General features: G+C 45.7%; 2 protein-coding genes across 6 annotated transcripts in view; one reads left to right on the top strand and one right to left on the bottom strand.

Moving 5' to 3' along the window:
- Positions 1-1,941, bottom strand: part of LOC148512088 (E1A-binding protein p400-like) — a 206,846-nt gene extending 204,905 nt beyond the window's left edge. For 2 of the 4 annotated variants that reach the window (XM_088482082.1, XM_088482081.1), the window contains exon 1: positions 1,705-1,940. In XM_088482082.1, coding sequence (XP_088338208.1) covers positions 1,705-1,932 — 228 coding nt within the window. In that variant the 5' untranslated portion in view covers positions 1,933-1,940. Of the gene's footprint in view, positions 1-1,704 lie in introns of all 4 variants that reach the window. The other 2 variants (XM_088482083.1, XM_088482084.1) reach the window with 2 other exon arrangements.
- PUS1 (pseudouridine synthase 1) lies at positions 1,899-22,104 on the top strand. 2 transcript variants are annotated; one of them, XM_088482085.1, is made up of 6 exons: positions 1,899-2,083; positions 3,489-3,703; positions 5,694-5,831; positions 12,067-12,169; positions 19,165-19,853; positions 21,397-22,104. In XM_088482085.1, exons 2-6 carry the CDS (start codon positions 3,509-3,511, stop codon positions 21,436-21,438), a joined length of 1,167 nt encoding a protein of 388 aa, XP_088338211.1. In that variant the 5' UTR covers positions 1,899-2,083; positions 3,489-3,508; the 3' UTR covers positions 21,439-22,104. The 2 variants fall into 2 exon arrangements, with proteins under 2 accessions (XP_088338211.1, XP_088338212.1); XM_088482086.1 differs by lacking the exon at positions 1,899-2,083 and adding an exon at positions 2,221-2,310.
- Positions 22,105-22,832: the final 728 nt, after the last annotated feature.

Consider the following 22,832-nt stretch of genomic DNA (forward strand, 5'->3'; position numbering starts at 1 on the left):
TAATAAAATATCTGCACCAACGACTTATATTTATTGGTTTGCTAATTATAGGAATGGATATTAGCTATTGTAAAGGCCCCCATACAACAACAGAGATTGATTGCAGCAATAGTGCAATCAATTGAAAAAGGGAAACATTTTTATACACAATCGATTGCAAATTGCACGATTGCTGCAATCAATCTCTGATGTATGGGGGCCTTTACAAAAGACAGCCAATACACTTCTACAATACATTTATAAATCTGTCAGCAAAATGTAATGCATTAAAACAATATTCTAGGATGACGAAAACTTCTTTTCTCCAGACAGAATGGAGGTTTCCTTATCTCTCTGCATGGGGTTGAGTCTCCCATATCCAAATATTCCAAAATACGGAATATTTTTAGCATGACTGAGATAGTGACACCTTTGTTTTCTGATGTACCCAAACTTTGTTTAAGGCAAAGAAATATTAAAAATATAGTATAAAATAACCTTCAGGCTGTGTGTATAAGGTGTATATGAAAACAGTGAATTTAATTTATGTACACAAACTTTTTTGGATGCACAAAATTAAAAATATTGTATAAAATGACCTGCAGGCTGTGTGTATAACGTGTATATAACACATAAAAGCATTCTGTGTTTAGATTTAGGTCCCATTCCCAAGATATTTCATTATGGTATGCAATTATTCCAAAATACAGAATATTCCTATTTCCAAAATACCCCTGGTCCCAAGCATTTTGGATATGGAAAATTGAACATGTAGTGGTACTATAAGCAGTCACATTGATTGTTCTGCTGTATACGGATATATCTTTCACATAATCCAAGAATCATAACATCCAGTAGCAGAATTCTATAACAACTAAAAAAAAGAAAAACGATACATCCCAAAACCCCATTAGTTGTGATCATAGACTGTCTATAACTCTATATGATAACAAAGTAGTAAATAGTTCAAATAAAGTTTCTCTCTACAGGGACTTCCCTGCTACAACTGTAGATACATTATTTTGACGATTCAGATATGTATTCTGTGCATTGTATCCTATAAGAACTGTGTACGAGCAGCGCCAGCAATTGTATTTGGAGAAACTGTTCCGCTTGTTTTTCTCCTGTAAGCGATCAGTAACAACAAGTGCTGCACATCAGGCTGTGGATGGTGACTACATCCGACATGTGCAGCATTACTACCGTATATAGCAGCCACAGAGCTGATCCCGGCTGGGAGAATATAGTTACACAAGTAATAACACAGCACTCCCGGGGACTGAGGTGTGTGACCGTGCAGCAGCCCCGGGCTCAGGCAGAAGGGGGAGGTGGGTGCTGCTGCGCCACAGCCCGGCTGTAACATGAGAGCTGGTGCAGTTACAGCTGGGCACGGAGCACAGTAAAGGTCGGGGCGCCTGGAGGCCAGCGCTGGGCCTGTGTAGGCCTGAGAGGTGTAGTGCGGGTCCGGAGGGCAGGGTGGGAGCTCCCCGAGCCCCAATGTGTGAGGCATACACCGGACCCTGCACATGCACGGCGCTGCCAGGCGGGCACAGGCTGTACCGCCGCACACAGGAGGAGGAAGCGCCGCGCATACGCCGCTAGTTTGTCTCCTGTTGGAAGTTCCTCCTCTCTTCAGATCCCGCAGCTCTTCCCTCCCCGAGCCTGGCCGGACACCCTCCGTCCCGCCCCGGGTCCCTGCGCCGCTGCTTACACCGCCACACTCACCCCAGCTCTGCTCCGCCGACGCTTCCTCTCTCGCAGTAGTGCAGCACTCACAAAAGACTCCCAGTGCTGGTTCGGGAGAATCCCCAGCTCATGGTGGCCGAGGAGGTACAGTACGAGACAATAAGTTCTCACCTCCACCGCTAGGGGGAGCTGAGCTGCAAAGTGCTCGCTCGGGCCCGGAGACAGAAAAGCAAACAACAGAGTTCTGTGTGAGCCCTCCCACTTCATGACGTCAGCGATGGGGATCCACCCACTACCTTCTGCTATTGCCGAAACCTTGTCCCTTATCGGCCCCTCTAGCAGCGTTCAGCGCTAGCTCTACCTGCCTGTGCCCCACGTGTGGAAGCCGGATGCTGCTGCTGAGCCGTGCACGCTGGAGGTGAGCAGTGAGCACGGATCTACCACCCTAATACATAGCAAGGCGCAGATCTCTGTGCCCCAACGCTGCCCGCTAAACCCGGACACGTGTGCTGATCGCTGCCCGTCCTCTGTGCAGCCGCCTATGCCCTGCTGACCAGCTTCCTCTGTGGCTGCCGATAGCCGTCCATGTTCCCGGCTTCTCCCGGCAGTTACATCTGTTCAGATGTTGTAATTAGCAGTAGACCGGTAACTCCTTATATAAAGCACATAGACGAGGCAGTGAGCGTGATTGTGTGTCATTGGCCACTGGCCCTGCAATAAGAGCGTATGAGGCACCAGTTCTCCTCACACCTGTCAGTGTTACATAGCAATGTGTCATTATGTTCTACACTGAGTACTCCGGAGTAATCTCTGTGTGTATTCTGCATGCTCACTATGGAGAGTATAGCAGCCTGGCACAGGGAGGGTATAGCAGCCTGGCACAGATCATTACTCACTTCTGTACTATAAATTAAATTCTACTTCGTTCCCCAACAGCCTACCCTCCAACATGACCCCTCCCATCAGGTACAAAATGCTCTGTTCCTGGACTTAACACCTAATTAATGATTGCAGTCACCTGTGTTGAGCTAGGTAATTGATGAGAATGTTTCAATCACCAATTAAGGAGGAAGTCCAGGAGCAGAGCATTTTGTACCTAATGGAATGGGTCATGTTGGAGGGTCTGCTTGAACAGCTGTGTAGGTCTTCTATCATTTGTCCATATGCTCTCATCTTCTATCATTTGTCCATATTTTGTTTATGAACTATTCGTATATATTTCACCCTCTCCAGGTCATGGTACATGAAACGGTAACACTGAAGCAGATAATGGCCCTCATTCAGAGCCGTACGCTCTGAGCAGAGCGCACGCTCTGAATGAGGGCCGCCCTCCATAAAAATGGAGCGTCCTCCTGGACGCTCGTATAGCTGTGGGTCACCACCCACAGCCTATACGAGCGTGCAGTTTGATGGCCGCGATGGTCGTGACCATCGCGACCATCGAAACTGCGAGCCGGAGCCTGCGGTTGAGGTTTTCAACCGCAAGGCCCGGAGTGATTTTGGTTCTATCAGAGCCAAAATCACTCCCACTGACATCCCTAGTGATGTCAGTGGGCCGGCTTCTGAAGGGAGGCGTTCCCTTGGGAACGCCCCCATCAGGGAGGCACGCCCACGCCCACTTTCCTTCGCTCGTCGCGTCTGGCGCATGCGCACGACGGAGCTCCCTCCGTCGTGCGCATGCTCAGTGCAGACCATCGACCCACTTGCGAGCGGACAGCGGCTTGCGAGTGGGTCTGAATCAGGGCCAATGTATGTAAAGTGAATGACTACAGTAGCTACTACCTGATTTGGCATGTATTCCTAGTATTATGTCTCTCTTGCAGTAACCCATCTTCCTCTGCTCATGGCTGATCCTCCAGTAAAGACCGCTAGTGTGGGGCCAACCAGGAAGTTCCAAGAGGAGCTGGAGCCCGTGGAGGAAAATGGGCACCAAGCAAAAAGGTTTAAAGCAGACGTTGATGAGCAGAACAAGAAGCATCCCAAGAGGAAAGTGGTCCTGTTGATGGCGTACTCTGGAAAAGGTTACCATGGAATGCAAGTAAATGATTTAAAATTGTCAATTTAACTATTTGGTTATATGAATGTATTCAGAGAGTCTATGTTAAATGTGCACCCTCGCTGCTTTTTTCTTTGTTTTAGATCTGATAAAACTGGGACACCCATGCAACAATACATTTCCTAGGCTATTACTATTCAGCCCAATTACAGTTATAAATGTAGAACAAATGAATCTCTAAAGCAATATGTGCATTATTTTTTACCACATCATAAAGTGCTGAAATCCTGTTGTTCTATGATACCTACTGAAAAAGCATGCTTCAGTAATGGTATGGCATTGACAGATATGTATTAATTATAGTGCATTACAGCAGTGAGATATTGGGATTCAGAGCCGCTCGTAAGCGGCCACTCGTTCACTCCGAGCGATGTTCGCACAACTGCGCATGCGTATGGGTCGTAATGCCCATGCGCCAACCAGTCAGTGCGGTCGGAAATCGAGCGCTCGCAAAATAGCGAGTGCCTGCTAATTTGAGTGACAGGATGAGGCATTTGTGGGTGGTAACAGGGGAAGGTGCTTGAAAACGGGGAGTGGAGATCCGAATGCAGGCGTGCCAAATGGTCAAAACGGGCGTTTTAAGGGTGTGAATAATTAACAAAGCAGCGTCATCGGCCACGTCACTTGGTTGTCTCTTAGCCTGAACTGTTCGCATGATTGTGGTAGGAAAATCCTGCCACAAGCACTGCGAGCAGTTCAGACGCCTTTCGATGTACTCGATTAATCTAATAAATAGCGGAGATGACGTAGGATGCGAGCGGCCAGGGGGCGTCTTTACAAAATAGCGAGCGCATGTTTCGTTCGCTCGCTCAGACATAGAGGCGTCAACAGACCGAAAAGAGCGAGCGCTCAATTTAAATAGCCGGCCCCTTTTTCTGAACGAGCGAGCGCAAATAGCGTCCGGCTCTGAATCAGGCCCTCAGTTCCAACCAAGGCCCTATTTGTGCAGAGTTTATATGTTCTCAGTGTTCTCCCCAGGCTGTTATTTGCGGGTGCACCACCCAGCAAGAAGCAGCCACCACCTGGCACTTTGGGAGCCTGCAAGTGGGGACAGTATCTGTGAGCTGTATAAAAAGGACCAGATCCTACAGACTTTGTAGCTTTTTCATAATCAGACGACTGGGCCTCTAACAAGAAGAGAAGAATTAATATACAAAATGTTATTTCAAGTTTAAATCCTTATAAGGTCAGGGTTTAAAACATTTTATTATTGCGAAGGCCCCACCTGGCTACTTCTTGATGCCACCCAGCTGGAAAAAAATTCTGGGGAGAACACTGGTTCTCTTCGTGCTTGTATGGGGGGAATTCAACTCAATGGGTTGTAGAATACCCACAGGAGGGAGCTCCTGCAGCTATTCAATACAACGTGCTGTTTAGGTGGCTAAAGGATTTCCTCTCGAACCCTCTTGGGGATGCGAGGACAAATCCGACAAAAGTGCCGGGTGGGCAGCTATTTGCCGGCTTAGCGCGACGCTAACATTCGCGCACCCGGCACTTTAGTTGGAGAATACCGGTTACCACACCTTAACACCCAGGTTAAGACTTGAGAACCGGCATTCTCTGACTTACCTGCTTCCTGACAAGGCACACAGCGCATTAAGTTGAATAGCTGCGGAAGCTCCCTCCCGCAGCTATTCATCATCGCGCTGAACTGAATCCCCCCCTATGAGTTTCCTACCACAATGCAAAAACATGCAGTAAGGTTCATTGGCTTTTGACTAAAAATGTAACCCTAGCGTGTATGTGTATAAGTGTATGTACATGTGGCAGGGAATATAGATTGTAAACTCTTGCTGGGAAAAGACTGACTTAAATGGCTAACCACTGTATGTTAAGTGCTGGGGAATGTGTGTTTGCTATATAAGTAACTGCTACTAAGTAAATGTGTGTGTGTATGTATGTATATATAATATATATATAATGTGTGTTGCATTAATGTCAGAACTGATGTGTAATATATTCTCTCCTGCAGAGAAATGTGGGATCTTCACAGTTTAAAACAATTGAGGATGAGCTAGTGCAGGCACTTGTCCTGTCTGGTTGTATTCCAGAGAACCATGCAGAAGACATGAAAAAGATGTCCTTTCAGAGGTGTGCACGCACAGATAAGGTGAGTGTTTAATGTAATGTACAGTGGAGTTCAACTCCAGTTCTCACATGCCCCCATTAGGTAATGTTTTCAAAATGTCTTTAATCATGCATCAGTTAGTAAATCTATTCTTACGGGCTGATTATTATCCCACCTATCTTCATGGGCAGAACTTGATGGGAATAGTTGAGGGCTGAAGTTGAAAACCCCTGATCTAGAGTATTGGTTTTCATCTCATTGATTTATATAGCCAAACAATTGGCTAACCTATGGTAGTGCTGTTTAGTTTATTGCCTTATCACTCGCACAGAAGTCAGAGCTTGGTCCCCTTTGTGCTGACTAAAACAGCTTAATAGTGAAATTCTCCTTTTACAAAAAATTCTAGTAAAGGTTTATTGAGGGAATAAATTTTCAGCATCATACAGGGACACAGGTTATGGGGATTAAGGGCCTGATTCAGACCCGGTCGCAAGCGCTGAGCGCTCGCAACTGGGTCGATGGTGGCCCAGAGCGCATGCGCACGACTGAGCCGGCTCCGTCGTGCGCATGCGCGAGACCCGGATAGCGACGGGCAATCCGTGGCTCCGGGTCTCGTACCAAAGGGGGCGTGCTGTCGATGTTGAGTGACAGCACGCCCCCTTTGGTGGGCGGGCCGGGGGGGTGGCTGCTCAGACGGAGGCGGCTCCACTGACATCACAAGTGATGTCAGTGGGAGAGCTTTCGGGCTCTGTTGGAGCCGAAAGCTCTCTGGGGCTTGCGGCAACGAGACCCTACCACAAGGGTCTCGTCGCAAGCCTGATGGTTGTGATGGTCTTGACCATCGCGACCATCTTCCTGGCTGCTCGCTATAGGTGTGGGTGGCCACCCACAGCTATGCGAGCGGCCAGGAGGCCATTCTAAAAAAAAAAAAAAAAAACGGCCCTGATTCAGAGTGAGCACTCTGTCAGAGCTTCCGGCTCTGAATCAGGGCCTAAGTGCTCGCTCTGAATCAGGGCCCTCCTCCATTAAAATGGAGCGTCCTCCTGGACGCTCGTATAGCTGTGGGTCACCACCCACAGCATAAACGAGCATCCAAAAAGATGGTCGCGATGGTCTTGACACAAGCCCTGGAGTGATTTTGGCTCTATCAGAGCCAAAATCACTCCCACTGACATCACTAGTGATGTCAGTGGGGCCGGCTTCAGACGGTAGGCGTTCCCATGGGAACGCCTCCGTCTGGCAGGCACGCCCCCAGCACGCCCACCAAAGGGGGCGTGCTGTCAATCAACATCGACAGCACGCCCCCTTTGGTGCGAGACCCGGAGCGACAGCTTGGCTGTCGCAGTCTGGGTCTCGCGCATGCGCACGACGAAGCTCCCTCCGTCGTGCGCATGCGCACTGGGGAACATCGACCCACTTGCGAGTGTACTGCCGCTTGCGAGTGGGTCTGAATGACCCCCTAAGTCCCCACATCTATGTTGAATGTGTTGAAGAACCCATCACACCTTAGTATTTCCTCTGTTGGCCGATCTGGGGCACATTGCAGAGGCTGAAGAGTAGGCACTAAATAGTTACAACTATTGTAGCTGAACCCCTTGTAGCATGAACAATTGAAGCTAGGGTGTTTTCTAGCCTAATTATTTCCTTCTATTCTAGGTGCCCGTATCCCCTTATGAGATCATGCTCTGGGGGAGCGGGTGTTAGGAACTCGCCGGTAGCAACCGCCGCAACTCGCTACAGGCCCCAGAAGAGGGTCGCCAGTCACCTGTGGGAGCTCCCGGGTCCTAATCGATCCTTCATGAGGTCCCCCTTATTACTGGCTATGCGGACACCGTACCAGGTAGCACGGCTTATGCTACACGAACGCCACAGCCTACAGCTCTGGGTGGCTGAGCGGCAATTTTCCTATGTTTACATACCAGAGGTTGCTCCTCAGGCTCTAGTCCTACCTGGCGGCATTGCTGGGAACACAGACTTATGCTGGCTTCTATGTCTGCTAGGTTTTGCTGGCCCACGGGGATATTCATTGTTTTTCACAGGCCGTAGCCTGCTACTCTGGCTCCGATTCTCTCTCTTAGCATACTAGAGAGCAGTCTCTTCAACTGGCTCACATTTCTATGGTGGCCTCCATATTTGGGGCACTTATGATACCATATTAAGGTGCTCCCTGGCCCTAACCTTGGTCACCCACTGCATCAGCAACTATTAGTGACTGCTATGGTAGGCTGATTGCACAGCAGAACAGAGGGCAGGGGTAGGTTTTATTACAGAATTCCTCCTATATGGTACCAGGCTTCAAGTCCATTTAAAAATAAATAAATTAAACATCCTGCGTTCATTCGGAGGGAGGACGCTACAAGTCTCGGATCCCCCCACCCAGGTCTCCCATGGCTATAAGGAAACCACTTCAAAACCAGCCTGCCAATGATGGGGACTGGAGCGGACCTTGTCGACTCTTGTCCTCCCCGGTAAGTTGCTTTTAGTCCACGCCACTAAATGCCTAAACCGGTAGCAGCAGGTCGATTAGTGACTGCAACAGCATACCTTAGGTAGTGCTAGTCTGTTCAAGGAGGTCCTGGTCACTGACCTTGTTATATCACTGCTCAGGAGGTAATTAACAAGAGTGTTGCTCATGGCAGGTCCTTTCCTAGGGGATGTAACTGTTTTTGGGGAGTGCTTTAATTTAAATTTGTGCAGTTTTTTTTCACAGAGTCAGTGGTCCCAGAGAGTGTTTTAATATACAACTCTCCGTCAGACAAGTGCAAGAGTTTTCTTCAGCATTTCTGGCTGAATGCTGTATGTAGGCTATTGCTGGACTGCATGTTCTTGTTACCTATTAAGTTCTCGTCAGACTAGATGATATCTGTATTTATCTAGTTGAACATGGGTATAGTGCTGGTTAGCCTTGTATTTCATTTACCTTAAAAACAAGGGACTATATGGATACAATTGCGTTATATACTTCTGTATACGAATATCAATCTTGTTTTTACAGACTAGGATGATGGGTATAATCTATGGTTTTCCAGTACCAATTATGCCTTATCCTTTGAGTGTTAGGCATCACCAGATATACTTGTTCCAGTTGCTACCTACTTTTTGTGCATATATCCATGTTGCGACTTACTATATGACTATGTTGTATTTGCTACAGTGTTCCATCTTGTATCTCCTTTGGTTACATTGGAGTGTTTAGGTATTGCCCAATAACTTGTTATTTTAGGAAGGATATACGTTGCGTTGACTTGTCTCAGAGATATGTTGGTTATGCACAGTATATATTTTAGTATAGGCTCATATTTATGGCTCATTTCCAACAGACATTATTTAATACACAAGCAGTAGACTGGGTTCTAACCCGACCCTGTAGTTCTTAGAGTGTGGTGCACTTTTACTCCTTCCCTGGGTGTGTAGACATTATCTGGTAATCCCTATATATCTGTATCTGTGTGGAGTTCCAATCGAGAAAGCCCCTCTCTGGGTGAAATGTACCTCTTGTTCCAGTGAGCCACCATTGTGCACGTGGTGCGCTCCCCCAGCTATTAGGACACGGCTAACCATCATCATACTGGTACACATCACCTAAGGTATTGGTCCTCTGCCTCATTTCCCCCAGACCCATTTCTTTCTGATTGAATTTATTTTAATTTATTCTTTCACACTAATTCCAGAGTTTATGCTTAGTGCGGGCAGGGCAGGGCGCTGGGGTTGCCGGCAGGGAGTATATGCATGGCTGACCTAGGGAACGGCTTCCCACAAGCTCTCCCATCATGGTGAATAGGTGCCTTGCGCAACTTTTCCCACATGCGAATACTGCGGCTGGGGGTTTGGGGAGGGCTCAGGGCCTGCTGTTTTAGCAAAACAAGCTAGCAAGAACACTAATGCTATTAGGGAAGTGGTCAAGCAGGCAATTGCCTGCATATATTGTATTTTTTTTTTTTTTTATTATTATTTTTGAATTATATGTTATGTATGATTAAATATATAAGCATGACTGTGCCCTGAATTACTTATGTTCTATATTGTTTGTACACTTTTTAGGAGATGAGGGCATGCCATGTGGTACATGGTTGTGCTTCTGGGTGCAGGTTCTACTTTTGCAATGTTAACTCCCTAAGGCTACCGTTTACAGTTGTTCATATCCTTGACTTTTCCAGTTTCTGGTGGAACTCTGGCGGTGTTACTCAGGATTGTGGATGATTAGATTTTCCTTCCTGTAGCTTCCCTTGTATCAGGGATTCTAGGTTGCACACCTGCAATGTAGCAGTCTGGGCCGGATTGCATTTGGACATGTCGTGTTGCCGTCTTCTAGCATGTGGCTCCTTCAGTGGGGTTGCGGTGGCTTACTTAGAAGGTGGCATTTCTTTTGCCCATTATTTCCACTCATCAGGTCTTGGAGCTGGCAGCTCCATCTGCTAATTCTCCTTTCCTGATTTTTTTTTTACTTAGCAAGGGCAGTGCTCTGCACTCCGCCATCTTCCCGACCAAAGTAGTTTCCCAGTTTCTTCTGACCCGGGAGTTTGCATTTCTGTTTTTTTGGGGTTTTTTTTGTCCTTCTTATCCTGATGGTTCTCTCCACTCCTTGATGGTTGTCCAGACATTGCGGGTTATGTGGCTCAGGCCACGTCAGTTCAGCACTCACAGTCCCTTGGGTTTTGTTGCTCATCAGCGGGATGGACCATCCTCCATGTAGTCTGTGGCTTGATATATTACTTCTGTTATTATGTAAGCTTAGGTCTCTATGGGTCAGCTTCTGCCTGACCCTATCTGGGTGCATACTCTTTGGGCCGTGAGTGCTTCTTGGACATCGCAAAAGGGTGCCATGGTTGAGCAGCTGTGCTGGAATGCTCCTTGGTCCTCCGTGCAGACTTTCTCCACCATTTTCCTGGTTTCAATCTTTGTGGCTACAGACATTGTGTACTCTGTGTCGGACAGGGTAATGAAGGGTCAACCAGGGAATGCAGTGGTTGGGGCTCATGCTTAAGAGGTGTGACCAGCCTTCAGAGGGGGAGTGGACAGTTACTACAGATGGACTTGGCCAACCATTTGAGAGGATATAGTCAGCAAAACACAGAGCCCCTTTATAGAGGAGGACAAGGATGTGTCTCGACTGCCAACTTTGATTGGCAAGAGGGCTAATTTCTATGTAGTTTCCATAGAAACAAACCAAACGCCCAATTTCTGACCCTCTAGTAGAGTAACAATTTATAATTTAAGTGCACAATCTATAACCTGACCCCAAGAGGATGAAAAGGGGGTGGCCCTCAGGCAGTGGGGCCCACCAGGGATTTCTCCTGTACCTCGGTGGGCCAGTCCGACCCGTACAGTACTTCAATGTATTCGGTGAAGTTAATTAAAAACAAAAATATTTTCCATTGGTACAAATACCCTGCAATATCATTACCTCTTTCCCTAACATTTCCAATAAGTGTTGAAGGTGTAAGATGCACATTGGCACAATAATATATATATATTTATATTTGGTACTGCTCTGCACTCATTCTGATATGAAGTGTTTACATATATCAAGCCAAGCCAAGCCAATCCATCATCTTTCTGAAAAAAAAGGTCTGATCTTTCTCTTATTACGTTACATTAGACTGTCTATAAGAATACTTCCTGCCAGCACCATCTTTTATATTCAGCCAACCTACTGATCCTACAATTTTTGGAAATATAGGCAAGATTTGATGATCCGATGTATGACCCATGGGTACGCGCATCGGCATTGTGCGTGGTCACTCACTATATGGACATATTTTACACGATTTGTCATTCCGATGCGTCGAAATCGGGCAAATCGTGTAAAATATCGTCTAGTGTGTATGCACCTTAAGGCTTTTGATTATAACCTGACATCTGTTGATTAGATACTTTAATAGGAGCCATGGTTCCCTGATTGTAGAAACCAGAAACTTTAATGTTGGCATTTTCGTGCAAGGTTAGTGTCATTTGTGTAACATGGCAGACAAGGCAGTCTCTTCTCTAATACCTACTCCTAAAACAAAACAAATCCTTAGGTATGTCTGTTTTTTATGTACTGTGCAACTGTGTGGACCATTAAAGCTGCATAGACTAACCTCTAACCATTTAAAATGCTTACTAGTACAGCTGAATGATGATATATAGGTGACTTTGGTTTCCTTCCTTGCCTTCTTCTCATTACCTTTTTTACTTACCTCTGAAGCCCCAAAAGTAGGTGTACTCTCTGCATGTTTTCAGCGATAAATAAGGAATGTCAGTCATTACAATTTTTTTTTTTTTTTTTTAACCTTAGGGTGTTTCAGCTGCAGGACAAGTTGTGTCATTAAAGATATGGCTGATGGACAACACAGTGGAAAAAATTAATAGTCACCTCCCCTGCAACATCAGAATATTGGGTAAGGAATATTCTACAGCACTGTCTCTACACTGCACTCTATTTTTGCTATTAAGTTTATTTTGTAGTCCTCCACCACACCACCTGCCCTTAACAAGTAATATAAAAAATTAACCATTCACAAACAGAATTTCAGAGTGGCATTTGTATAGGCAAATAGCTAAGTTTGTAAATTCAGTAGCGCTTTGGTTTGTTCAAATATACAGCTTTGAAGGTCCACCATAGCTCTTCTATGTGGAAGAGCTAGTAAAACTTCCCATACCTTGTCAATCTCTTTACAATTATTGTGCAGCTAAACGGGGGTATCAATTAAATGTGGTAACCCATTTTCTCCCGTAAACCCGCGGTCACTTGGTACAATTTTTGTGAGAGAACTTTTCTCTATTCTATTACATGTTTTTCACGATAAATACGTTGTTTTTCTCAAGAGAAATTTTCTCCAATAATCATTTTCTCGAGAAACCACTTCTCCATAGTAGAACACTGCCTTTTCCCCAAAAATGGTCATCTAAATCTGGTACCGGAATTTTCGTGAATTTTTCACCACCTCTGAGCAGGTGATAAGTTGTGCAAAACCCCTATTTTTGGCTAAAATTGTCAAGATTTGGTGCAGAACCACTGGGACAACCCTCTTAATGACTAATTAGGCAAATATAACTTTTAGATTAGCTTAATTTGGCTAATATGTCATTTTTGGGGTGGAAAAGTAGAGTGTTGGAAAATGGGTTTAAAGTAGTGGGACCGGTATATTTGGGTGCTGTATGGATGGGACAGGTGTTTTAAACTGGAAGCAGTCGGGAAGCCGAAGGACGGAAACCCGACCGCCGGCTTCCCGTCTATCTAATCCCAGCAAGTGTCTAATGACAGGCGTCGAAATCCCGACGCCTGTCATTAGACCTACGCCGAGAGCCCGACATCCGGCTTACCGATCGAAGGTAAGCCGGGCGCGGACAGCCGTGTGTGGGGGGGACTTAGGGTTAGGCACCCCCTCCCGGGAGGTTAGGTTAGGCACCCCCCGGGGGATTTAGGTTTAGGCGGCGGCGAAGGGGGGGGTTAGAGTTAGGCACCCCTAAGGGAGGGTTAGGGGGGGAGGGCATAGGCTGGCATACTTACCTTAATGGACGATCGGGATTTCCACCTCTGTCGGTCTGTCACTGTCGTTATTTGAACCGCCGATCCTGTTTTAAAAATTGCAGCTTCAAGTGGCAGGTTTATTTTTAACATTTTTAAACAATGCCCTATATTGACTAAAGACACAAAATACTTATACCCATTTTAATGTATCCCTAATTTAACTACATTATTTATTTTGGCCAAAAAAATATTGCTTTCTATAATTTTTTCACTGTTAGAGAAAAATGCACATAACAGCCATTTGACACAATTTAAGAATTCCAAACCCTTGGATTAATGCCACTAACACACTTCTATACCATTACCCTACCTTTCCCCATTTTCAACTGTACTTCTCATCTGATGCAAGAATTACTGTGCAAATTAGTTTCCTCCAGTTTTGGAATAGGATAGCACGATAAACTAGAGTGTGCAAACATGCGATAAGCTGCAAATTTGGGCGAATAGTCCAAAAAGTTTTTTCGAAGAAAACTTTTCTCACAGCTATTTGGATCCCCTTCAATGTGTAAACTGCTCTGTTATGAAGCTGTAGGCTGTCCTTTAGTGGGATTACTGACTAATGTTCACTCTAGGTCCGCCAGCAGGCACTTCTGCGCGCACCGAATGACACTGACCCTTTTCGTCACTCCTGGGGGCGTGTCCGGCACTTGTGCTGGGCAGCCCCCAAGCGCTGCGGTCACAGTGAATGGATGTCGGGCGCATGCACCTGGCATTCATTCACCGGCAGTGACCACTGTGCCGCCGTTTTGACGACCCGTGGGACAATGTGACCCGTGGGTGGAGACAGAGCCCGCAGACTGTCTCAGCGCGGCGCCGCGCTGGAGGACAGGGTGCTTTCTGCCCTTCAGAAATAGGGCAGAGCGCGGTGCGGCGCCCCGCTAAAGCAGCCTAGCTGGAATGCTAACTGTCACATGGGGCCTTAGGTAATAGTCTACAAGATGCAGGTGTATGTGCTATTCTGGCAAGTTAGCCCGTATTTCTCCATCATCCACCAAGGGACTGGGGTATAGACAGGTGGATGAGTGGAGCTGGCACTTTAAATTTATTAGTGTGAGTGACTCCTCCCCCCCTCTATCCCCCAGAAGCCCCAGTTTTCAAATTGTGCCTGAGGGAGCCGGACACTTTGGCTGAGCTCCCCCATATTTAGTCTCTTAATTTTATTTTCTCTTTATTTTATTTTTAGTTCTTTCCTGGTTCACAGATAGCTACATGGATGCATCAGGGGACCCGCAACCACTATTATAGAGTGAGTGTTCTGGTCCCAGGCACCCTGACATAGCTCAGGGAAGGGGCATGCCACAACCTAATATAGAGGTTGTGCCCATGTCACCTTGCCCACCACAGACCTGATGCTGGCATCTGTTAAATATGACTCTTCCCTGATTAGCAGGGGACTGAGATTAACTAGCTATGGTTTAGTCTCCTCCCCCTCCCCTCTTCCTCTCTCATTACAACGCTGCTGCTGATCAGCATCCACAGACGGAGAACCTAGTTGGGCGAGAAATGTAGCCCGTTCTGTGGAGGGCTTGGCTCAACGCATGGGTTCTTCTCCCTCTTCTTCTAGGGTCAGTGTGTCCGCTCGACCATCAAAAAAGAGGCTTTTCCCAGAGGTCCTTCAATCGTACGACTCTGATGCAGACCGTTTCAGACAGTGAGTGGAGGCCCTTATCCTGGCTGTCCGACTTAGATCCCGGATGAGGAGTCCACGGTATCTCCTGATGCCTCTTTATTTAGACCAAAACAAAGGTCTAACATTTTTTCCTGTTTCACAGGAATTAATGCACAATTGTCTACAACTTGGCAGCATCCTGACAAGAAATTGCAGATGCCCAAGCGGTTTTTATCCATTTACCAGTTTCCAAAATGGAAGCTCCTCCTCCAGTGGATTCGTCGGTCTCAAGGCTCTCCAAAAAGACCACATTGCCTGTCCCTGCAACTACAGCCCTTAAGAACAGTTCAGACCATACGCTGGAATCCTCCTTAAAATCTATATACTCTGCAGCAGGGATGTTGCTTAGACCTGCCTTGGTTGGCTCTTGGTTCAACAAAGCTGTGGAAAGATGGGCGTAAGTAGGAGTTGGTAAGTAGACTTGAATCGGTGATGTCAAGATTCAAACTTCTCGTTCTAGCCGAACACATTCGTGAGTCTGCGATAAATACCCTGGTGAGGCATCTAAGGACTTTCGTCAGGTCGGATCCAGTCTCAGCGTCGGCTGTAACGGCTCCCAGAGCTCTATGGCTGCGGTCCTGGTAAGTGGATGCGGACTCCAAAAGAGCTGTAGAAGGCCTTCCTTTTACTAGGGATATCCTTTATGGACCTGAATTGGACAAATGGATCTCCCAGGCTATAGGTGGGAAGTGTACTTTTTTGCCCTCCACTACTTCTGCGCCGCACCACCCTGCGACTGTTCCTTCCTTTCAGGGAAGCATCACGCGGTGCCTCCTCTGCTAACCGTGGAGGTAAGGGCAGAGGTTGACAGTCTGGTGTGACCCGCCATCCGTATCCAAAGCCAAGTGACACGCCTTCCGCATTACAGGCTCCAGGCCCACCTCGGAGACTCCAGGGTCGGGGCTCACCTTTTGCGATTCAGGGATGTTTGGTTTTTGACAAGTCAGCCACCTCCACATCGGTTTTTCACCACAGGTCTGCTCGTCTCCCAACAGAAGCAGAAGGTGCTTTTGCAAGCAATCCAGAAGCTTGTGGATTCCGAGGTTCTGATACCTGTTCCGACCCATCAGCGTTGTCTGGATTTCTACTTCAACCTCTTGGGCTCTGTCAGGCCTATTTTGAATCTGAAATTGTTAAATCTTTATCTGGTGGTTTACCGATTCAGGATGGAGTTCCTTCACTCAGTGATTGCGGGTATGGAACAGGGGGAGTTCCTAGCATCCATGGATATCAAGGATGCTTATCTCCATGTCCCAATTTGGAAACCACATCAGGTTTTTCTTAGATTTGCTATCAGAGAGGAACATTTTTAGTTTCAAGCTCTGCCCTTCGGTGTGACATTTGGCACCTCTGGTCTTTACCAAGGTATTGCTGGTGGTGATCGCTCATCTCAGATCGTTGGGGGTCACTATTGGTCTGTATCTGGGTGATCTTCTTATCAAGGCTCAATCTGTTCAGATTCTCAATGATCATGTAGCCTTGACACACCAGGTTCTTATCCATCATGGTTGGATAATCCACTTTCAGAAGTCCAGTCTGATTCTGTCTCAACGCCTCCAATTTCTGGGAATGATCTTGGATATGGCTGCTCTACAGATTTTCCTTCTGGTGGACAAGGCTCATGCTATCCGTCATCTTGTCCTTCTGGTTCTCAAGCCAAGGCAGGTGTCCATTCACCTATGCATTCGACTTCTAGGGAAGATGGTGGCAGCCTTCAAGGCTCTTCAGTTTGGTGGATTTCATCCAATTAAATCTCCTGGCCCAGTGGTCCAGATCACATCTTCATATGCACCGCCTGGTAAGTTTATCACCCCAAGCACGAATCTCCCTTCTCTGGTGGATTCAGCACCACCACCTCACTGCAGGCAGTTGGTTCAGCATCTGGAATTGGATCATTCTGACAAGATGTCCGCCCCAGAGGCTGGGGAGCGATGGTTCGGGACCTTCAGTTCCAGGGCCATTGGTCTCGACAGGAGTCGAGTTTTACCTTTCAACATGCTCTTCTAGAAGTGGTTTCTCTGCTGGACAGTCAACCGGTCCGTGTCCAATTGGACAACGTGACAGCCGTCGCAGAAATAAATAGTCAAGGCGGGACTCGCAGTCGCATGGCCATGCGCGAGGTAACTCTCATTCTTCGATGGACAGAGATACATGTGGTGGTGATCTCAGCGGTAGAAGTAGATCTCATGGCTTCCAGACCTTCTTCTTCAAGGTCCCTGCCTTTAACCGGATTTACAGCGACTAAGTTTAACGGCGTGGCTGTTGAGTCCGCTATCTTAAGACACAGTGGAGTTCCAGCCTTGGTACTCTCTACTATGCTCTGGGCTCGTAAACCGATAACATCGGCTCAATATCACCGTGTCTGGCGCGCGTATGTCTCCTGGTGTGAAGACCGGAGGTTTCACACTTCTGCCTTCCGGATTTCCGTCTCCTTCTTTTCCTCCAGACGGGTTTCGACGTGGGTTTGCGCCTTGGTTCTTTAAAGGTCCAGGTTTCGACGTTGTCGGTCTTTTTTCAGCGCCGCCTTGCCTTAATCCTGCAGGTTCAGACCTTTTTTCAAGGCGTTCTCCGTATTCAGCCTCAGGTTATCCCGCCTACAGCTCCGTGGGACCTTAACTTCGTGCTGACTTTTCTCCAGTCTTCCGTATTTGAACCGTTGGAAGACGTGGATCTTCGTCTTCTCACTTGGAAGACTGTTCTCCTTTTGGCCTTGGCTTCTGCTAGGAGGGTTTCTGAATTAGTGTCGACCTCTTTATCTAATTTTTCACAATGATCGTGCGGAACTCTGCATTATGGTATCCTTTTTACCAAAGATGGGTTCTTCCTTTCACATCAATCAGCCGATTTGTGGTTCCGGTGTTGTCGGATACTTCTCAGTCTTCACTCGCCCTGGATGCTGTTCGCCCTCTCAGGATTTATGTGGGCCGTACTGTTGCATTACGGAAGTCAGATGTCTTGTTTGTTCTTTATGATGCATCCAAGCGGGGTTGGTCTACTTCTAAGCAGACTTTGGCACAATGGATTCGTCTAGTCATTCAACAGGCCTACATTTCGGGTGGCCGGCCTCCGCCGATCTCCATTTCTGCCCATTCCACTTGCTCCGTGGACACCTCCTGGGCTGCTCGTCGGGGGGCGCTTCTGCTTCACAGTTGTGCCATGTGGCCACTGGTCCACGGTTCATACCTTTGGTTGGTTTTATCGGTTTGATACCTTTGCGACCTCCGAATTATCTAGTTTCGGTCTCAAGGTTTTGCAGGTTTCTCAGAGCTCTCTCACGCAGGGAGAAAACTTTGGGACGTCCCCAGTGTCTTAAGCTCCAGTGTCCCCTGGTGGATGAAGGAGAAAATAGGATTTTGGTGCTTACCAGTAAATCCTTTTCTCCTATTCCACAGAGGACACTGGATGCCCTCCCAGCGCTGCTTTACCTGCCAGTGTGTTCTGTTCTGTTTCACATGTTGAATGTTCGCTTGTGTATCTTTCTATTCGGCTTGCCATCTGTTGTATGACTCCTTCTCCTCAGTTGTATCTTATGATTCCTCGGGCTCCAATTCTCTAACTGGGGCTTCTGGTGAATAGAGGAGGGGAGGAGACACTCACACTTATAATTTAAAGTGCCAGCTCCACTCATCCACCCGTCTATACCCCAATGTCTTAAGCTCCAGTGTCCCATGTGGAATCGGAGAAAGGGATTTTACTGGTAAGTACTAAAATCATATTTTTTAAAGTGGCAATCATTTGAAAGGAGAAACCAACATGGTATTGCCTTTTAATTTATTGCCGCTTTTCAAATATGCGCTAACTCGTTGGAATCAAGCCAGTGCCTGCATCTCCAAAAAAAGAAAAGAGATATCAGTTGGCATCTCACCAGCTATTACTTAAGGCCCATAGTCTGTGTGTAAGATGACATCACCTCACAATGAGGACTGTATTTCCAATATATTCAGTTCTGATAAGTTTTCAACTTTTACATTCAGTTGTGAGAATAAGCAGTTCTCTGATTACCAGGCCTTCCAACATTAGATCTGTTTTAGTGAAATCCTTACAAATTTTAACTAATTACAGTAGTGGTAAAATCACAATGATTTATTTTACTGTCTTTAGTTTGCATTTACAAAATACCATGACCTTGTACAGCATGCCACTTTTACCTGTTACCTGACTCCTTTCTTTTATCGTAAACTTTTTTTTTAAAGGTTTAAAAAGAGTTACAGGTCGCTTTAACTCCAAGAACTCATGTGATGCTCGGACTTACTCGTACACACTTCCAACTTTTGCTTTTGCACATAAAGACCGTGAAACACAGGATGAAAGCTTCCGGCTTAGGCAAGAAACATTAGACAGAGTGAATGAACTGCTTGCCCTTTACAAAGGAACTCACAATTTCCATAATTTCACATCACAGAAAGGGCCCCGGGACCCCAGTGCAAAGCGTTACATAATGGAGATGCACTGTGAGCCACCTTTCCAGCAAGGAGGCCTTGAGCTGGCTGTAATTAAGGTGAAAGGACAGAGTTTCATGATGCATCAGATACGCAAGATGATTGGGCTAGTTATTGCAGTGGTGAAGGGATATGCTCCTCCCTCCATCATGGAGCACAGCTGGGGAGAGAAAAAGGTTGATATACCAAAAACACCTGGCCTGGGGCTGGTACTTGAAAGAGTTCACTTTGAGAAGTACAATCGGCGTTTTGGGAATGATGGCCTACATGAGTCTTTGGATTGGGCAGAAGAAGAGGAAAAAATCGAGGTCTTTAAGAGAGCTCACATATATCCTACAATCATAGAAACTGAAATTGAAGAAAAGTCCATGGCAAGCTGGCTTGCCACATTATCCATTCATGACTATGAAGCAACCTCGCAGCAGAATGTGAATAGTCGTAAGGTAAAAAAAAAAGGAAAGATTTTCTACTTTTTAAAACTTTTGTGCGGATCAGATGGAATATTTATAGAGTTGTAAATGTATTTGCCAATATCTCAAACTCTCAAGTCTTTTACATGACTTCTATGTTTAATATTGTGAAGACAAAAAAAAAAAGTACTGTCTCTTTTTGGCGCACAAATAGAAAAATATGAATTAAAATATAACTTTTAATATATAAAGATTCAGATTTTTCTATTTGATCGCCAACAAAGAGACAGTACCTTTATTTTTTCTTCTCTCTTTTGTATATTGTCAATTACAGCACCTCCATGAGGTAATTATATATGGATAATTTACAATAGTTAATTGGGGCCAATATGTCAATAAATCCTTTTTTTTTTTTTTTTACCTAAAACCTAGTGCAGAGGTTTCCTCAATCCCCTATCCCTTACCTAATATGTTTAATGTTGTAAAAGACATTGCGGTCGAGAGCGATTCTGGCACGTTTCTGACAAGTTTGCGTCATTCGCATTCTGTTACATCTGGTGACTTGCAAGTTGCCAAATTCATGTCAGTTTTTCAGAATCGAAAATTTAAATCTCCCCATTTGTACCTGATCTTTCATGCTACTTTCTATCCACGTACAGTTAACATTCCTAATGCTGGCCATACACGCTGCAATTATCGGGACGATCTGCCCGATATCGGCGGATCGCCGCTATAATTGTAGCGTGGGGGGAGGCGACCGAGGGTTAAATATTGCTCGGTCGGGCATGCTGGATTGTCCAGCATGCCTGTCCGATGCGATATTTACCCGGTAACTGTCGGCCGCATCGGGCAGTGTATGCCCAGCGCGGCCGACAGATAGACATTTCCTGTGTTCCTTCCTACGGAAGGAACAGGGAAATGTCTCCTCCCCCGGGGGCGGAGCGCAGATGTCGGGCTATACACTGTGAGATTTCTCTCACAGTGTATGCCGGCGACATCTGCGGCTGGCAGCCGGCCAGATAAAATGTCTGTCGGTCTGACAGGCATTTTATCTTGCCGTGTATGCCCAGCATTAGACCAATGAATTTAAAATGCAACAATATTCCTCTTCAGAAGCAACAGAAAATAAGTATCTTTTTTGATAAGAGCTACAGCTCTCTGGATAATGTGTCGATTAAATATTAGAGTAACATTATGATGCATATTTATATTCATTTTACCATTGAAGTATAGGCCGTATATATGATCACCTAAACCTATCAAATGTTATTGTTGGAAATCAACTTAAACATTGGGCGACTCCATAGTAGAATTATTCGAGGGTACGTTCATTTCAGATGTTTTTTTTTTTTTTTTTCGTTTTTTTTTTTAATTCCTTACTAGCTTTCATATCTTCCTCAATTTTTTTTTTACTTAGTGTTTTAACATAAGTACTTTATTTAGTAAGTTATGGCTCCTACTCCCATATTCTGATTCTGTGACTTTAAATGTTTCTGGGAGGGAAAGGTGTTGTTTGTTTTTTTTTTTTTTTTTTTTTTTTTTATAAATCAAAAATTGTAATTTACTTTGTTTGCAGGTGAAGGGAACACAGAGCGATGAAGGAGGAGATTCCGACTGAGAGCAGATTCTCCGTAATTCTTCTACATGGTTCCTGAGGTTACAGCTATTTGCCAGAAAGAGCATGACCACTCTGCAGAGTAATCTTGTTGTTGTGATAGGGAACATAGTACATCTGTTTTTAACCACCTCTTGTACAAGATGCTGCTCCCACCTTTGTTTTTTGTTGTTGTTTTTTTATACAACTTGAATTTTTATTTTCTCCTTATGTAATCATGTGGATGAGTAGATGGAATGTGTTGCATACGTTCCTAATAGCATAGACAAGAGTCCATACATATCTATATGTATGAGAAGACTGAAGGCAACTGATGGCTCCGCACTGTATTAAGAAGCAGCATAGGTTAGAGGATGTCTTTTATTTTGTTGTACCTTGAAGAGAAGTAGTTTCAAAAGTAAACTGAATATATGTTTAGACTATTCAAATGGAAATTTTGGGAGCCTTTCTGGAAACTGTCATTACAGTAAGAGGCTAGTGCCATCAGACATTTATGCCAAAACATGATATTATCTGATTGTACACCAAGGGCCTATGCTAACATTATACATACATATCATCAGCTATTGTGGATGAGTGCCTTGAAAGGTACATGTTAGGGCTGCATTCTCTTATAATAGCTGTATAAAATTTAATAAAACAACTTTTTTTTAAATAAACACAGTTTGAACACTTGTGTCTACAATTGGTTCATGTTTTTTCTATTGTTGGGGCTATTGGTTGTAGGGAAGACCTCAATATTTAAATCCTGTCTCTGCAACAAATGAAGGATGGAATCGAATGGTGGAAGAGCATGTTAAAAGATGTAAATATTGCCGTGGATGATAATTTGCAAATGTCCATGATTGCAAACAAAAAGTATTGTGGTTGCTCATATCAGCTTAATGACATAGCACAGGTGCTTGTAAAGGGCGGGGTATACACTGAACACAGAAGAAAAAAAGGATTTGCCCTCCAGCACACTGCAGCAAAATCAACAAAAAATACGTAAATCCTACATGATAATAGAGATTCAGAGGTATTAGTTACATACATTTGCAAATATATGAATAAGCACCAGGCCATCGTCAAGGCTCCTCTATACTGGCGTCCCTAACATTAAGGGGATCACATCTGAGAAGCAAGGTACCCCAAAAAATTCCAGCCAAGGACCATCCCCAGGGCATCGCACGACAAGGGGAAAAAAGGTGACAGCGGTCGCCCAGGCCACACGGCTCCTCTGCTAGACCACCAGTAACAGGCAATGGGGCGCTTCATTAGAAGCAACCATTGCCCTGGGGGATCTGGTTCAGCAAGGGGGAGGTAGGCTCTCCCCATTCAGCCCCTCCCCTGCTCCGTTGGCGCGCTCCCTCACTGCGTTAGCCATGCAACAGGGTTTCTACCTCCTCTCTCCCCTC

This window comes from Taudactylus pleione, unplaced genomic scaffold (genome assembly GCF_031769625.1).
Source record: "Taudactylus pleione unplaced genomic scaffold, aTauple2 ptg000282l, whole genome shotgun sequence".
NCBI lineage: Eukaryota > Metazoa > Chordata > Amphibia > Anura > Myobatrachidae > Taudactylus > Taudactylus pleione.